Source organism: Rhineura floridana, chromosome 2 (assembly GCF_030035675.1).
Source record: "Rhineura floridana isolate rRhiFlo1 chromosome 2, rRhiFlo1.hap2, whole genome shotgun sequence".
Taxonomy (NCBI): Eukaryota; Metazoa; Chordata; class Lepidosauria; order Squamata; family Rhineuridae; genus Rhineura; species Rhineura floridana.
The window spans coordinates 84,387,301-84,403,127 of NC_084481.1; the positions used below are offsets into that span (position 1 = coordinate 84,387,301).

At 43.0% G+C, this 15,827-nt stretch overlaps 1 protein-coding gene across 6 annotated transcripts in view; it reads right to left on the reverse strand.

The window, feature by feature from the left end:
* Positions 1-562: 562 nt before the first annotated feature.
* The window catches only part of EPB41L5 (erythrocyte membrane protein band 4.1 like 5), a 125,787-nt gene continuing 110,522 nt past the window's right edge, over positions 563-15,827 (reverse strand). For 2 of the 6 annotated variants that reach the window (XM_061609180.1, XM_061609177.1), the window contains 3 exons: positions 9,685-9,726; positions 6,939-7,069; positions 3,176-6,334 (listed from right to left, as the gene is read on the reverse strand). In XM_061609180.1, coding sequence (XP_061465164.1) covers positions 6,277-6,334; positions 6,939-7,069; positions 9,685-9,726 — 231 coding nt within the window. In that variant the 3' untranslated portion in view covers positions 3,176-6,276. Of the gene's footprint in view, positions 6,335-6,938; positions 7,070-9,684; positions 9,727-15,827 lie in introns of all 6 variants that reach the window. The other 4 variants (XM_061609182.1, XM_061609178.1, XM_061609181.1 and 1 more) reach the window with 4 other exon arrangements.

A 15,827-nucleotide genomic window follows, 5' to 3' on the forward strand; every position in this document is an offset into this window, starting at 1 on the left:
TCCCGGTCTGGCCTCTGGCTCGGCAGCTATTTTTCAGCACCCGGCGTATAAGACGACCCCCAACTTTGGAGAAGATTTTCCGGGGTTAAAAAGTAGTCTTATACGCCGGAATATACGGTATATGTTATTTGCTTGAAGAATTTAATAATGTACACTTTTGTCATAATAGACCACCATTGTTCAGTTTTAAATTGTTTGCAATATGGCTGGACATTAGTCTCCATCTGATGTAGATTGTGTACCTTACCTGTAACAAATTTGCAAAACACTTTGAAGAGCCTGTGTATCCTCCTATAATGAGGCAGAGGTCAAATTTGTGGAGCTTGGAAATAAATTGCCTTCTGGAATAAAATTAAAACCCTAATTCTAGCCCTGCAAGTAAATTATTTCTTCACTTTGCAGACAAGAATTGTGGGTAGAAATTTCTTACGTTCAGCCTGAAATTCTCCCCTTAACAACTCTTACTTGTTCGCATTAAGTTGTCATCAAAAATAAATGTCATCAGTTCTGCATGGGAAAATGTAACCTCACCCCAAGATAAGAGGGCTACTGAAGGTACGCAGAAATATAAGGGTGAAGCAGAATGTTTGCCCCAAGTAAGAATGAAAAATGGCAACATAATTGTTCTTGTTGGAGAGGCAGTTATTTTCCACAGATGTGTTATATTTTGAAATAAACTGAACAATAAAAGTTCATGACTGATTCCAAGTGGACCACAAATCACAATTCCCATATACAGATGTTCAGTTCAGTGCAGGTACTTTAGCACATCTGTTGCCATGGAACACTTTGCTCGATACATACATTACTTAAAAATACAAATAAGTTATATTTAGAGCTACTGTCAAGCTCTATATCATTTAAAAATGAATTAAAAATACAGCAGTTAGTGGGTGTAGTTTTTTAAACAAATACTCAAAATAATGACTCTTGCATACTTTAAAGTAAGTTTGTCCAGTTGAGGGAAGTAAGAGGATAAATGGATAATCAGAACACTCTGCTGGGGCTGCAACAGCAGAATCCATTCTTTGGTGCATGTGGAATAGCATACCTTCCCACAACTCCATCGATTTCACAATTAGAAAACAAATGAAAACTTTGCTTTAGAAGGAGGATGTTCGGTGTTCACACCAGAGATCAAATCAGTTTTAATAATCATTGAAACCCAAGGCCTGGGTCTTCATACTGTTAGTGAGCCTTCTTGTGTTTGCTACTATGTGTCTAGTGTGACATACAAGATGTGTGTTATATACATGGAAACATGATTCTCAGTTATGTAACATGCTTCACACATTACTATATTTGTGAGCTGAAGGAGAAGACTGGCACTTATTCCTTTAGCATGTAAATAATATTGTCATTTGGTAAGTATATGAACTGGGTCAACCAATTAACTAGTTAAAAGATCAGCTACTGTAAACAAAACTGCAATTTTGCATGCATTAAGCCAGGGCTGGGGAACATGCAACTTTTCAGATATTTGTTGTTGGACTCCAACTCCATCCCATCACTCCAAGCCAGCAATGGTCAATTGTTGGGGATTATGGGAGCTGTCGTACCAAAACATCTGAAAGGCACCAGGTTCCCACCTACATACCCTTCTAACATCAGTTAATTGTAATTTTCAAAATATACCATCAATCTTAATTAACCCCTAAAGCCAGTGTCTTTTAACCAAATGATCAGTAGATCAATCTTCTTCTCACCTCCACTGACAAGTACTGCATTTCTGAAAGGTTTTAAATTTCATCTGTGACAACCACCTTTCACATAATAGTTTGGCAGGTATCACGGAATTGCAGAGATGGTGTCAGGAAGGCTAAAGCTGAGAATGAGCTGAGGTTAGCGAGGGATGCTAAAAGCAACAAAAAAGCTTTCTTCAGGTATGTCCATATTAAAAGACAGGGAAAAGAAACAGTGGCACAGCTACTAAATGAGGATGGCAGAATGATAACAGATGACAAAGAAAAGGCAGAAGTGCTCAATTCCTACTTTGACTCAGTCTTCTCCCAAAAAAGGGTCTGCGACCCTCCCGGGAAACATGAAGCAGAAGGGGCAGGATTGGACCCTGAGATTGATAGACAAACAGTCAAGGAATACCTAACCACTTTGAACGAGTTCAAATCAGCAGGGCCCGATAAACTGCATCCTAGAGTATTGAAGGAACTGGCTAGAGAACTCTCAGAACCGCTGTCCATTATCTTTGCATAATCATGGAGGACTGGTGAAGTGCCAGATGACTGGAGGAGAGCTAATGTTGTCCCTATCTTCAAAAAGGAGGAACCGGGGAACTACAGACCAGTCAGCCTTACATCAATCCCTGGAAAAACTCTGGAGCAGATTATAAAGCATTCAATCTGTAAGTACCTTGAAGACAATGCAGTGATTACTAGGAGCCAACATGGATTTATGAAGAACAAGTCCTGCCAAACTAATCTTTTCTCGTTTTTTGATCGTGTAACCTCCCTTGTAGATTGTGGGAATGCTGTGGACATAATATATCTCGACTTCAGCAAAGCTTTTGACAAAGTGCCCCATGATACTTTCATTAGCAAGCTAGCTAAATATGGGCTGGATCAAACATCTATCAGGTGGATCCACAGTTGGCTCCAGAATCATACTCAAAGAGTGCTTATCAATGGTTCCTTCTCAAACTGGGCGGATGTAACAAGTGGGGTACCACAGGGCTCAGTCCTAGGCCCAGTGTTCTGCAACATTTTTATTAACTACTTGGATGAGGAGGTACAGAGCATGCTTATCAAATTTGCAGATGATACAAAATTGGGGGGCATAGCTAATACTATGGAAGACAGAAACAAAATTCAAAGGGACCATGATAGGCTGGAGCATTGGGCTGAAAACAACAGAATGAAATTCAACAGGGATAAATGCAAAGTTGTACACTTAGGAAAAAGAAACCAAATGCTTGTTTATAAGATGGGGAATACTTGGCTCAGCAATACAACATGTGAGAAGGATCTTGGAATTGTCATTGATCACGAGCTGAAAATGAGCCAACAGTGTGATGTGGCTGCTAAAAAGGCAAATGCTAGTTTTGGCTGCATTAACAGAAGTATAGTTTCCAAATCGCGTGAAGTATTAGTTCCCCTCTATTCAGCACTGGTTAGGCCTCATCTTGAATACTGCGTCCAGTTCTGGTCTCCGCACTTCAAGAAGGATGCAGACAAACTGGAACGGGTTCAGAGGAGGGCAACAAGGATGATCAGGGGACTGGAAACAAAGCCCTATGAGGAGAGACTGAAAGAACTGGGCATGTTTAGCCTGGAGAAGAGAAGAATGAGGAGAGAGATGATAGCACTCTTCAAGTATATGAAAGGTTGTCACATAGAGGAGGGCTGGGATCTCTTCTTGATCGTCCCAGAGTGCAGGGCACAGAATAATGGGCTCAAGTTGCAGGAAGCCAGATTTCAACTGAACATCAGGAAAAAATTCCTAACTGTTAGAGCCATACGACAATGGAATCAATTACCTAGACAGGTAGTGAGATCTCCGACACTGGAGGCCTTCAAGAGGCAGCTGGCCAGCCATCTGACAGGAGTGCTTTGATTTGGATTCCTGAATTGAGCAGGGGGTTGGACTTGATGGCTTTATAGGCCCCTTCCAACTCTACTATTCTATGAAGTTTCATCTGTGACAACCATCTTTCATATAATACTTTGGTTGCATGAAGCATGTAACAATAAGCCTGATCACTTGAACTTCTCCTTTTGTGCAATTTAATTGTAGAATACTTGTATCATCTCATGATGACCTATGTGGCAATAACAAGGGTTATATTCCACACCTGATTTCCTACTATGAACAGGAATAAGCATTTGTTTATTTCTAGATAAGAGACTGCCTATTTTTCATCTAAGCATACTTTCTAGTGATTCAGAATTTCAGAACAGCACAACTGAGAGCAGACATTTCTTATAACTGATCATCTGTCCATATTTCCTTTTTTTGGCTTGCATAGCATAGGACTTAAAATCACACAGGCAAATAGAGTAACATAAGGTTTTTTTTTTAAAGTCACAGTTCCTAAAACAGCCAACACGCAACATACTACAAACTAGCTAGACTTGCAGCCTAGGAAACTCAAGGAAGTGAAACTAACATTCTGGGTAACAGACAAATTATCATTCCATACCGCCCCACCCCCAGCCATCTCCCCCTATGATCTGGGGAATGTTAAAAAGGAAACTCACAATAATTAAGATAATGTCATTGCTATAGCATCTAAAATATACCATTATCTTGAAAATGCTGATAGGATTCATGAAGTAATTTGGAATTTACCTCCATAATTCGCACTGGAAAAGGTTGAAACAATTTAGGTAGCTTTTTTAAATTTGCTGATGGTAATGAGGAATTTATCAAAGGCAAAAATGAATCCAATGCATCTTGCAGGTAAGAAATTCAGCTATTGGTAAAGATGAAGTACTCAGCCCTACCTTCATTCCCACTGCAGAGGCTATTTTATAAAGAAAACATACTCCTCACAACGCTACAGATAAAAGCATAGCAGCTGTTCTTAATTCAGATGCAGCAATCACCATGTAAGAAGTGGGGAAAGGTAAGGGCAATCAAAGTGTTCACACACCAAGTTGATTCATTAGTTCCCCCGCCTCTGCCAAAACGACACTGCAAAAACAACGGTTTCTTTTAATCTTACATCACCAAAATTAAACTTCGCTTGCACTATAAAGACAGTTCTTACACATTTCATACACTTTCCCTTCCAGAGTTTATCTATGGAATTCATTGTCTCTTAGCACACAGATTTCTTCCAACTGGTTTTTTTGCTTGCTCACTTATCTAAACACTTATTTTAAGGAAATGAACCCTTAATCATCATAAATCGTTTCTTGAAACTGATATTATACTTAATAATTTATGTTTCAAGAGAACTTGCTTCAGAACCAGTTATATCCTTTCAATCTGCCCTCCCAGGTGAGTAGCAAAAAGTCATTTTGGGGCAATCAAGTTGAATACACCTTATGCCTTCCTGTCTTCTTTCAAACTGGCAGAAGAATTTAGTTAGTTTTTGAACTTGAGCCATACCATTGTGCTCTAATTGCACATACTCAGATTTATTGTTCTCTCTTAAAGGGGATACCAGATTACAAACAAAAAATGCTAGGCCTGAGTTAAACAAACAAACAGCATACTTCCTGAGTTTGTGGTAGAAAAATGTTTCCCCAATGGTCTAAAACTATTAGCACTCTAATGTTCAGAGGGAGAGGCCCTTTCCTTAAATGTCAGGTCATTGGCCTAATTTAATGAAGGTAGGTGAACTGTTGGAATGTGTTTGAACAGGTCTAGAAAATCAAGAAGTAAAACCTGGCAATTGTAACATCACTGAACTCGCCTGAAGAAAAAATAAAGTGTAACACAGAAAAAAGACAGTAATTCTAATTAGTGTGCACTTGCACTTATATTAAAGAAATCAGCTACTGACAAGTTCAGAGAACGTATCTTAAACCAATTTTCAGATTCCTTTCCTTGCAAGGAACTTTTCAAATAGCAGCCCATGAAAAGCCCAAAGGAACCCATCTTCAGTTCTTCTGCAGCCGAAGGCATGTTTGTAGCCTACCTAGTAGTATTTTAGAGCATTTTATAGATAATGGGACAAAATGTGATGTGGGACTGCTCCACTCACATGCTACCGTAGCTTTAAAATATTTGGTAGTGGGCAATTTATCAAGGTGCTGCATTTTCAGCTCCTTCCATACAATGTGAGCAAAAGTGCAAAGTCTAGAAAGTGGATTAAGGCCAAGAACATTTTATATATCAGTACAAAAGAGGATCAAAGGAGATGGTCACATAGAAAAGAATGGAGGGCTCACTCTATAAAAACATTACCACCATTTGCTTTTATACAACAACCAGCAGATGGCCTTAGAAGTTCTAATTCTCCTCATTACTGTGTTACAATATCCTGAGCCAGATAAAACTAGCTGGTTCATCACAGTCACTGCTTTATTTACACCTCTAAAGCAGAAGGAGTTCTATAAACAAAAGCACTACTATGGATGGAAGCCTCAAAGATTTCATTACTTGTCATAACTTGTTCCAGTGTACTTCACAAAAGGTGCTCAGGCTTCCCAGCAGCTCTTAATATTATAGTCATATTAAATTTCCAGTTGAAAGGATCCACAGTAAAACAGCCAGGCATTTTGTTTTAACCACGGTCTGAGCATGAGTCAATTCCAGGTTAAGTTCTTTCCAGGGGCCCACTGAAGATGCTAAGAAGATGAGACTTGTCAAAGCTCAGAGTTCAGTAGTAAGTAAACATTTCGGCCTTCTTGTCACATCTTCTGTAATGGGACTGAAAAAAACAACAACATACAATCTATGTAGGAGATTTAAAGGGGGCCCTACTTGGAAGAGGGGGCACTGAAAACTGAATGAACTCAGTCAGCCAGCCAAACTATTCAACCTGATGAAGGGCAAATCATTCCAGTCAAGCTAATTCATATCCATCAAAAGCAATATAGTGTTCTGTTCTATGGGACACAGAGTAAATATCATGATGATCAATTTAAGAGATGTCCACCATGAGCAGAATCATCTTTGCCTCATAGCCAACGATCATCAACTTTACTAATATCTGCAGTAACGTATATATGCTGATATGGAATGCATACAGTTGCTCACTTCTGACAAAATGCCCTAGTAGTACGTGAGTTTTTTTAAAAAAAAAATGGAATAGCCATTACAAACATTGACAAATTTGAGTCCTAAAGATGGGCAGAAAACCACCAGTAAAGCCTTCTTGGAAAAAGATTTGGAAACTGCAAAATATAATTGTGTCTCTCAGTGCTTAATAGAAAAACTGAACTAATTTAAACTCACACAGAATAAAATAAGGGTAAAACTACATTAAAGTAGTGTAGCAGTCCTGTAACCCAATGCACAGAGAAAATATTTACCTGGCCATGATTTCAGGTGAGTAAAGTTGAGGTGGGGAGCCAGCAGAGACTGTTGGTACCGCAGCGCTGCCTTTCACTGCTTTAAGTGCTAGGGCAATATTCCCTAAAGGCCCACTGGAAACCAGTCCGCTCTACATAAAGAAAATGAAAGTAAGGAAGTCAGTAAGGTAATACAAACTAACCTGATCCATGTATTCTGTCAACTGCATGTTCCCAAAAAATGTGGTTGTAGGTTCTGCCCTGCATTTGTGTTATCTTGACAGTGGAGGCTTGATGGGTTGAAGGAACACTGTAAGTGCCCCCACACACACACATTTTTGTTTGTTTTTCCCAACTGGGCTTATTTCCAGACTCAACTTCTGGCTGAGAAAAGCCCTGGAGGTAATTTGGTCTCCTGCTCCCCTGGTGCATTCACTATAGCTGTCCAATTTCCCTGTTTTTTAAAGTTTGATAGAAGTATCTGTTGGCTACAGGTATGTTCTTAAACGGCAAGGTTTTTTTTGCCGATTAGTGAATTTCTCTGCTTTTTAATCCGGGAAGTAAGAAATGGGATCCTGTGCAAGTTTGCTAAGAATGGACTGATCCTTTGCATGCTTATTGAATTCAGTGGGATTTCCTCCCCTGCAATCATGTTTAGGACAGGTGAAACTGACCACAGGGAGATGAGGAGGAGAGGAGGAGGAAGGGTAGGAAGAGGGCAGGTCTGATTATTTGCATGCTTATTGAGTTCAATGGGATTTACTCCTGTGCAATCATGTTTAGGATAGGTAAAACTGACTGGGGGGAAGGGGGAGAAGAGGGAGGGGGAAGGAGTGGGCAGGGGAGGGAGAAGAAGGAAGAGGGGAGAGATGGGGAAAGTAGGGGAAAGGCAGGTCTCATCATTTGCATGCTTATTGAGTTCAACTGGATTAAATTCCATGCAATCATGGTTAGGATAGGTAAAACTGACTATGGGGGAGGAGGGGAGAAAAGAGGGAAGGAGGAAGGGCAGGGAGAGGGGAGCAGAAGGAGGGGATTGGAAGGGGAGGAGGAAGGGGTGAATGAAAGGGGTGGGAAGGGGCAAAAGGGAGGTGATGGGAGGGAGGAGGAAAGAAGGGCAGGTTTGATTATTTGCATGCTTATTGAGTTCAGTGGGATTTACTCCTGTGCAATCCTGCTTAAGACAGGTATAACTGATCATGGGGGAGGGGGAAGGAGGAGGTGGGGGATGGAGGAATTTGGAAGAGGATGGGGAGAGGGAGGGAGGGGCAAAGGGAGGGGGAGGGGCAGGCTGTAGGAGATAGGCAGTAGGAAAGGTTTGATCATTTGCATGCTTATTGAGTTCAATGGAATTTAGTCTTGTGCAATCATGCTTAGGGCAGGTGAAACTGACCTGGGGGAGGGGCAGGGAGGGGAGATGGAGGGCAGGGAGGGGAGATGGAGGGCAGGGAGGGGAGATGGAGGGCGGGAAGGGAAGGGAGAGAGGGAAGAGATTGGGTGGGTGGGCACTGGGCAGACGGCATGCCCCTTTCCTTTCCAAAACAAAAACATCGTGAACAGTATTATTGTTTTTCAGCGTTTCCCCCACCTTTTTATTCTACAGCAGGCATATGTAGTCTCCCACCCAAATTTAAACCAAAGCTGTCACTGGTGACATCCACACCAGACCTTTATTCAACTTTAGACAGCCATGGCTTCTCCCAAAGAATCCTGGGAAGTATAGTTAGTGAAGGGTGCTGAGAGTTGCTAGGAGATGCTCTATTCCCCTCACAGAGCTCTGTCAGGGGTATAGGAGTCACCTTTCAGGACCCTTCACAAACTACATTTCCCAGGATTCTTTGGGAAAAGCCATGACAGTCTCAAGTGAAATAACTGCCTGGTGTGGCCCCCTGATTAGCCAAACCAAGCAGCTGTGAGTCTGGCCTTTGGAATGCTGACAGTTGGTTCTTACTGAGCATGCCTGACATTATGATAGACTTCAATGCTAAATTTCTTAAATTAATTAAAAATCAGCCAGGCATTTTCCTAACTTTTAAACTGCAGAAGATGAAGGTCAGAGTATGGGGCAAGGTCAGTAATTGGATTAGAGGTACTCTGTGAACATGGCTGATTTTTAATCAATTTCAACAGATTATGAGAACTCTGACAGAAAAAAGTCCAAAAGGGCTCTGGTTTTCTCTCTCTTTTTACACTTTGAACTCTCGATTCTCTCTGACTGTTTTGAGTATCACCATGAAAACGTAAAAGGTTGTTAAGCAAGCATTTCTGAGTTCAGGACTATAACTTTTGTAAGGTTTTGTTTTGTAATGAGGTTATGGGAAACCTCTGAATAGCAGGGAGGATATTTTCAATTTAACATTGCAGAATGCGAAAAATCTATGCTGGCTATAGTATACAGCCACTCTTGTGGCTGTATAATATCTAGACTACGAAGACACTATAACTGTCACTAACATTGCAAAGGAAGACTTTGATACACTACGCTGCATGTATTCAGCTTACAGCAGGAAAAAAGAGAATGAAATAAATAAATAAGTCAAAAACCATTTTTACATGTCAGTGTTGTACAACTGAAGTAGAATTTTAGAAATGCATTACACAAAACAATAATTTTTTAAGTGACCACTGCTATAATTCAGATTAAGATCTACTGTTCAGTTACTGTTACTATTATTTAGACATGAGTTGTTTTAAGAATAATCTCCTGAATTTAATCTTAGAAAATCACAAAAAAGTATAATTCTTAAGAATTATTGAATATACTTACTGGTACTAACCACCTGGGCAAAACTGTTGGTGGTGAAGACACCTAAAAACCAAACACAAAGAAAGATCTCTGTGATGCCCCTGTAGTGTTTGTATAATATTTATGGTAAGTGCCGGTTTTGTAGGTTAAATAGGGTAAGTAGAATGAGTTGCGAGGGGGGAGTACACATGATGGAATGTTGAGGAATGCTGTGTTGTGGTTGGGTGAGCATCTGGGTGGCTGAATGTATATATGGGAGAATGACAGTTGGTCAGGGGTTCATTTCTGGTTTTGGGTTGAAGAGGGTGAGGGGTGGATGTGTGTTTAGACGGGTAGTGAGGCAGGTTTAGGACTAAAGTATATTAAGTAAAAGAAACTATAATATGTTGAAGATCATTTATACGTAACTACGTGCATGACAACTGAATTCAAAGTAATCTTGTTTATTTCCAGTGTTATTTAATAAATCTGTTTGGTTTAACAACATGCCTGATCCTTGGCTGGGTTCATACAGAGGAGAAGGGTGGGCAGAGCAAAAACCAAAGCTGGAACCAGTACCTGTGGTAGCAGTGGTGAATGGTTAGTGTATCAGCAGCACGTATCCAAAGGCAACCCACGGCTGTAGTCTTTAAAGACAAAAAGATACCGAGGGGAGGAGGGGTTGTGGCCTGAAAGTGTACCTAGACACTTAATACCAATCTGTTAAAGGAGAAGACTAAGGCAAAGTCTCAGGGCAGCGCTGCTTTCCAGTGTGTCAGGTAGTGACGCCTAGTGGTGGGATTGTGAGAGATCCATGCCAGGGTCAGCACAAGAGAGGAGGTCTGACAATCTTATATACATAGAAAGACATTGAAAGTGTTTTGACATTGCTCTCATATAGCAATGCATCACTTGACTGTATACATTAAGAGACCACGTAACTGAATAGCAGCACAGGCACTATCAGTGGTACCCACTGCCAACTCCTGGGGATAGAACAATGCTGTCTCTGAGGTAACCCATGTAATTATTATATGAGAAACCAGCTTAGATAAGTATCACACAGGAACCAGAGATGTTCTGTGTGCAAATGATGGAAGCATAAATCAATCATGTTTTCCTTTTCAAATTATCAACAGCACAATGAAATCACTGAGTTCCATTTACCGTATATTCCGGCGTATAAGACGACTTTTTAACCCTGGAAAATCTTCTCCAAAGTCGGGTGTCGTCTTATACGCCGGGTGTCGTCTTATTAGGGTTGCCATATTGCCCAGATAGCCGGGTTTTACCCGGATTCTAAGCATGCCACCCGGTGCCCGGCTAGCCCCTTAGGTGGCCCGGATTCTCAGCTTTCATTTAAAAAAAAAATTAAGTTTCTAGGTGGTGCGGTTCTCGAGATATATATAAAAACGTCAGGCACACACACCCCGGTTAAATCTTTTTTTAAACTACTGTATAGCACTTCGTAGCTTTAACCCCGCCCATTCAGGATTTCAGCCAATCAGTGAAGTGTTTGTTTGGTGGCAGTGTCTGCAAAACCTCATTGCAAGGCCAGAAAATGGTGGTTTCCCCTCCTGTTTATCTGAAAATCTCATAAATTGGGTAGGTATATACATTTCAGTTTTTCCCCCTGTTGTGTGTAGGAGTCAGATCCTGGGCAGTGTTTTGAAAACCTTCCCAATAGTTGCTTTTGGGGGTAAAAACAGTGCTAATCCCATATGTCCAGAGTAAATTCTATTGAATTCAGTAGGAATTACTTTTGAGTAGACATGATTATGAATGTGCTGAAAATCAATGGGACTTTGGAGTGAATGTAAAAAAGAATTGTGTTTGTGTTCTCTTTCTGCCCCCCCCCCAAGTCCTATTTTAAAGCAAGTAGGCAGGGCTTACTTAGGTATTGAAGTTTTTACTCTGTAGGAAACTAATACTGATTTTTAAAAAAATACCATATATTCTGGCGTATAAGACAACTTTTTAACCCTGGAAAATCTTCTCCAAAGTCGGGGGTCGTCTTATACGCCGGGTGTCGTCTTATTAGGGTTGCCATATTGCCCGGATAGCCGGGTTTTACACGGATTCTAAGCATGCCACCCGGCGCCCAGCTAACCCCTTAGGTGGCCCGGATTCTCAGCTTTCATTTAAAAAAAAATTAAGTTTCTAGGTGGTGCGGTTCTCGAGATATATATAAAAACGTCAGGCACCCCCCCCGGTTAAATCTTTTTTTAAACTACTGTATAGCACTTCGTAGCTTTAACCCCGCCCGTTCAGGGTTGCAGCCAATCAGGGATTGTGTTTCAGTTTCATTGACCTGAGGCAGCATCTAGAAAACAAAATGGTGGTTTCACCCCCTGTTTATCTGAAAATCTCATAAATTGGGTAAGTATTGCAAGAGAAGAGGACCATCACCGCCCAGGGAGGGAGAGCCATCTGCCTGCTTTGCTGCTGCTGCTGCTTGGCCAACATCTCTGCTCTCTCCTTCTTGGGCTCCTGCTCTGCACGTGGGCACCTTGCAGGACCAGGCTCCAGGTGGCGCTTTTCCCGGGAAGAACGGTTTGAGAGCTGCGTTGGTGCGCATGGAGCACGGGACTGTGGTTGTTGTGTAGACCTGAATGGAATGAGTGGATGTTTGTATTACTGTATGTTGTGAGTGTGTGTGTATTTTTATTTTATTTTATTTTTATTTTATTTTATGATGTGCCTGGGCGGGAGGATAGGGTATTGGGAGGGGGGACCAGAGGGGGCCCCTGTTAGCGTAGTGACGGGTAATGGGAGGTATGGCGTTGTGAGGAGGACATGCCGGTTGAGGAGAACTCGGCACAGACAATTGGTGGCTGTACCGTGTTCCGGTCCTCCCCACATCCACAGGATTGCTGGTAGTTCTATCAGCCAACTCTCGGATCTCCAGTTGCTGCTTCTTAATGCCAGATCGGTAAATAATAAAGCTTCCCTCATCCATGATTTAATTGTGGATGAGGCGGCCGATCTGGCGTTTATTACTGAGACATGGGTGAGCGATCTGGGAGGCATTAATCTCTCCCAGCTGTGCCCACCTGGGTACTCGGTTCAGCATCTGGGTAGATCCGAGGGTCGGGGAGGGGGAATCGCTGTGGTCTATAGAAGTTCCATCCCTCTCATTAGGCACCCTATCCAGGTAGCTAATGGTCTGGAGTGTCTCCATATTACGTTGGGCCAGCGAGACAGACTGGGAATACTGTTGGTGTACCGTCCACCTTGCTGCCCAACAGCCTCCCTAACTGAGCTGACGGAGGTGGTCTCGGGTTTGGTGTTGCGATCCCCCAAATTTATGGTATTGGGGGATCTCAACATTCATGCCGAGACCGCTTTGTCTGGGGCGGCTCAGGACTTCATGGCCTCCATGACAGCCATGGGGCTGTCTCAATTTGTTACTGGCCCTACGCATATTTCGGGGCACACTCTAGACTTAATTTTTGCTACTGGAGCAGGGGATGGTGATCTGGGAGTGAGGGATTTTACATCTATTCCTCTGTCATGGACAGATCATCGCCTATTGAGGTGTAGGCTCACAATGTTTTCTCCCCTCTGCAAGGGTGGAGGACCTATTAAGATGGTCCGCCCCCGGAGACTAATGAATCCTGAAGGTTTTCAGAAGGCTCTGGGGAGTTTTCCGGCTGATAAAACTGACGCTCCTGTCGAAACCCTGGTCAATCTGTGGAATACGGAAATGACCCGGGCAGTTGACACAATCGCCCCGGTGCGCCCTCTCCTCTGCAGAGCTCAATTGGCTCCGTGGTTTACCCCGGAGCTAAGAGTGATGAAGCAAGAAAGGAGACGGCTTGAGTGCAAATGGAGACGAACTCCCGACGGCTGTGGTCTTGCACTTGTGAAGATCTCTACCAAGCTCTATGTGAAGGCGGTGAGGGCAGCGAAGAAGCAGTACTTTGCTGCCTCCATTCAGTCATCTTCTAACCGCCCAGCGGAACTTTATAAGGTTGTTTGGGGACTTTTACACTCTGGTCCTCAGAACGCAATAATACCATCAATAGCCCGCTGTAATGAGTTTGCGAGACACTTCCAAGATAAGATCGCAAACATCCGCCGGGACCTTGACTCCAATATTGTAGCAGTTGAGCCTAATGAGGTGTCCGGAGCACAGTCCTGTCCTGTTTTATTGGATGAATTTCAGTTGGTTCAGCTCGAGGACGTGGACAAGGTGCTTGGACAGGTGCGGGCGACCACTTCTGCTCTGGATCCTTGCCCCTCATGGCTAATAAAAGCTAGCAGGAACGGAACAGCCGGATGGGCCAAGGAGGTGATCAATGCCTCTTTACGAGAGGGAGTGGTACCACCCTGCCTGAAACAGGCGGTGGTGAGACCGCTCCTAAAGAAAACCTCCTTGGACCCTGAAAATCTTGACAACTATAGACCGGTAGCAAATGTTCCGTTCCTGGGCAAGGTTTTAGAGCGTGTGGTCGCTCACCAGCTCCAGGCTCTCTTGGATGAAACTGATTATCTGGATCCATGTCAATCGGGCTTTCGGCCGGGGTTTGGTACAGAAACAGCCTTGGTCGCCCTGTATGATGACCTCTGTCGGGAGAAAGACAGAGGGAGTGTAACTCTGTTGGTTCTCCTTGATCTCTCAGCGGCTTTTGATACCATCGACCATGGTATCCTTCTGGGACGTCTTGTGGACTTAGGAGTTGGAGGCACTGCTTGGCAGTGGCTGTGCTCCTACCTCAAGAATCGTCTCCAGAAGCTGGTGCTTGGGGAGCATTACTCGAGTCCCTGGATACTCCAATATGGGGTCCCACAGGGTTCAGTTCTGTCCCCCAGGCTCTTTAATATCTATATGAAGCCGCTGGGCGAGGTCATTAGGAGATTTGGAGTGCGTTTTCAGCAATATGCTGATGATACGCAACTCTACTTCTCCTTTTCATCTTCTTCAGGTGAGGCTGTTAATGTACTAAACCACTGCCTGGCCGCGATAATGGACTGGATGAGAGCTAATAAACTGAGACTCAATCCTGACAAGACTGAGATGCTGTTGGTGGGGGGGCTCTCTGCCCAGATGGTTGATGTCCAACCTGCCCTAGATGGGGTTACACTCCCCCTAAAGGAGCAGGTCCGTAGTTTGGGGGTCTTATTAGATCCGCTCCTGTCACTGGAGGCTCAAGTAGCCTCGGTGGCACGGAATGCGTTCTACCAGCTTCGGCTGGTAGCCCAACTACGACCCTATCTGGATAGGGAGAACCTTGCCACAGTTATCCATGCTCTGGTAACCTCTAGATTGGACTACTGTAATGCACTCTACGTAGGGTTACCTCTGAAGACGGTTCGGAAACTTCAGCTGGTGCAGAATGCTGCGGCCAGAGTTCTTACTGGGACAAAAAAATTTGATCATATAACACCTGCCCTGGCCCAGCTGCACTGGCTACCAATATGTTTCCGGGCCAGATTCAAAGTGTTGGTTCTTACCTATAAAGCCCTTAACGGCATCGGACCGCAATACCTGGCGGAATGCCTCTCCCGCTATGTACCTACCCGGTCGCTGCGCTCGACGTCGAAGGCCCTTCTCCGTGTCCCAACGCATAGGGAGGCACGGAGAATGATAACTAGAGCTAGGGCCTTCTCAGTGGTGGCCCCCGAACTATGGAACGCCCTCCCTGATGAGATACGCCTGGCGCCTTCTTTGCTATCTTTTCGGCGCCAGGTAAAGACCTACCTCTTCGCCCAGGCATTTTAAAAATTTTAAAATTTGAATTTAAAATTGAAAATTTTTAATTATGTTTTATTGTGTTTTTGTATTTTAACCTGTTTTATCATGCTGTACACCGCCCTGGGAGCTTATTGCTATAGGGCGGTCTAAAAATGTAATAAAATAAATAAATAAATAATAAATAAATATACATTTCAGTTTTTCCCCCTCTTGTGTGTAGGAGTCAGGTCCTGGGCAGTGTTTTGAAAACCTTCCCAATAGTTGCTTTGGGGGGTAAAAACAGTGCTAATCCCATATGTCCAGAGTAAATCCTATTGAATTCAGTAGGAATTACTTTTGAGTAGACATAATTATGAATGTGCTGAAAATCAATGGGACTTTGGAGTGAATGTAAAAAAGAATTGTGTTTGTGTTCTCTTTCTGCCCCCCCCGTCCTATTTTAAAGCAAGTAGGCAGGGCTTACTTAGGTATTGCAGTTTTTATTCTG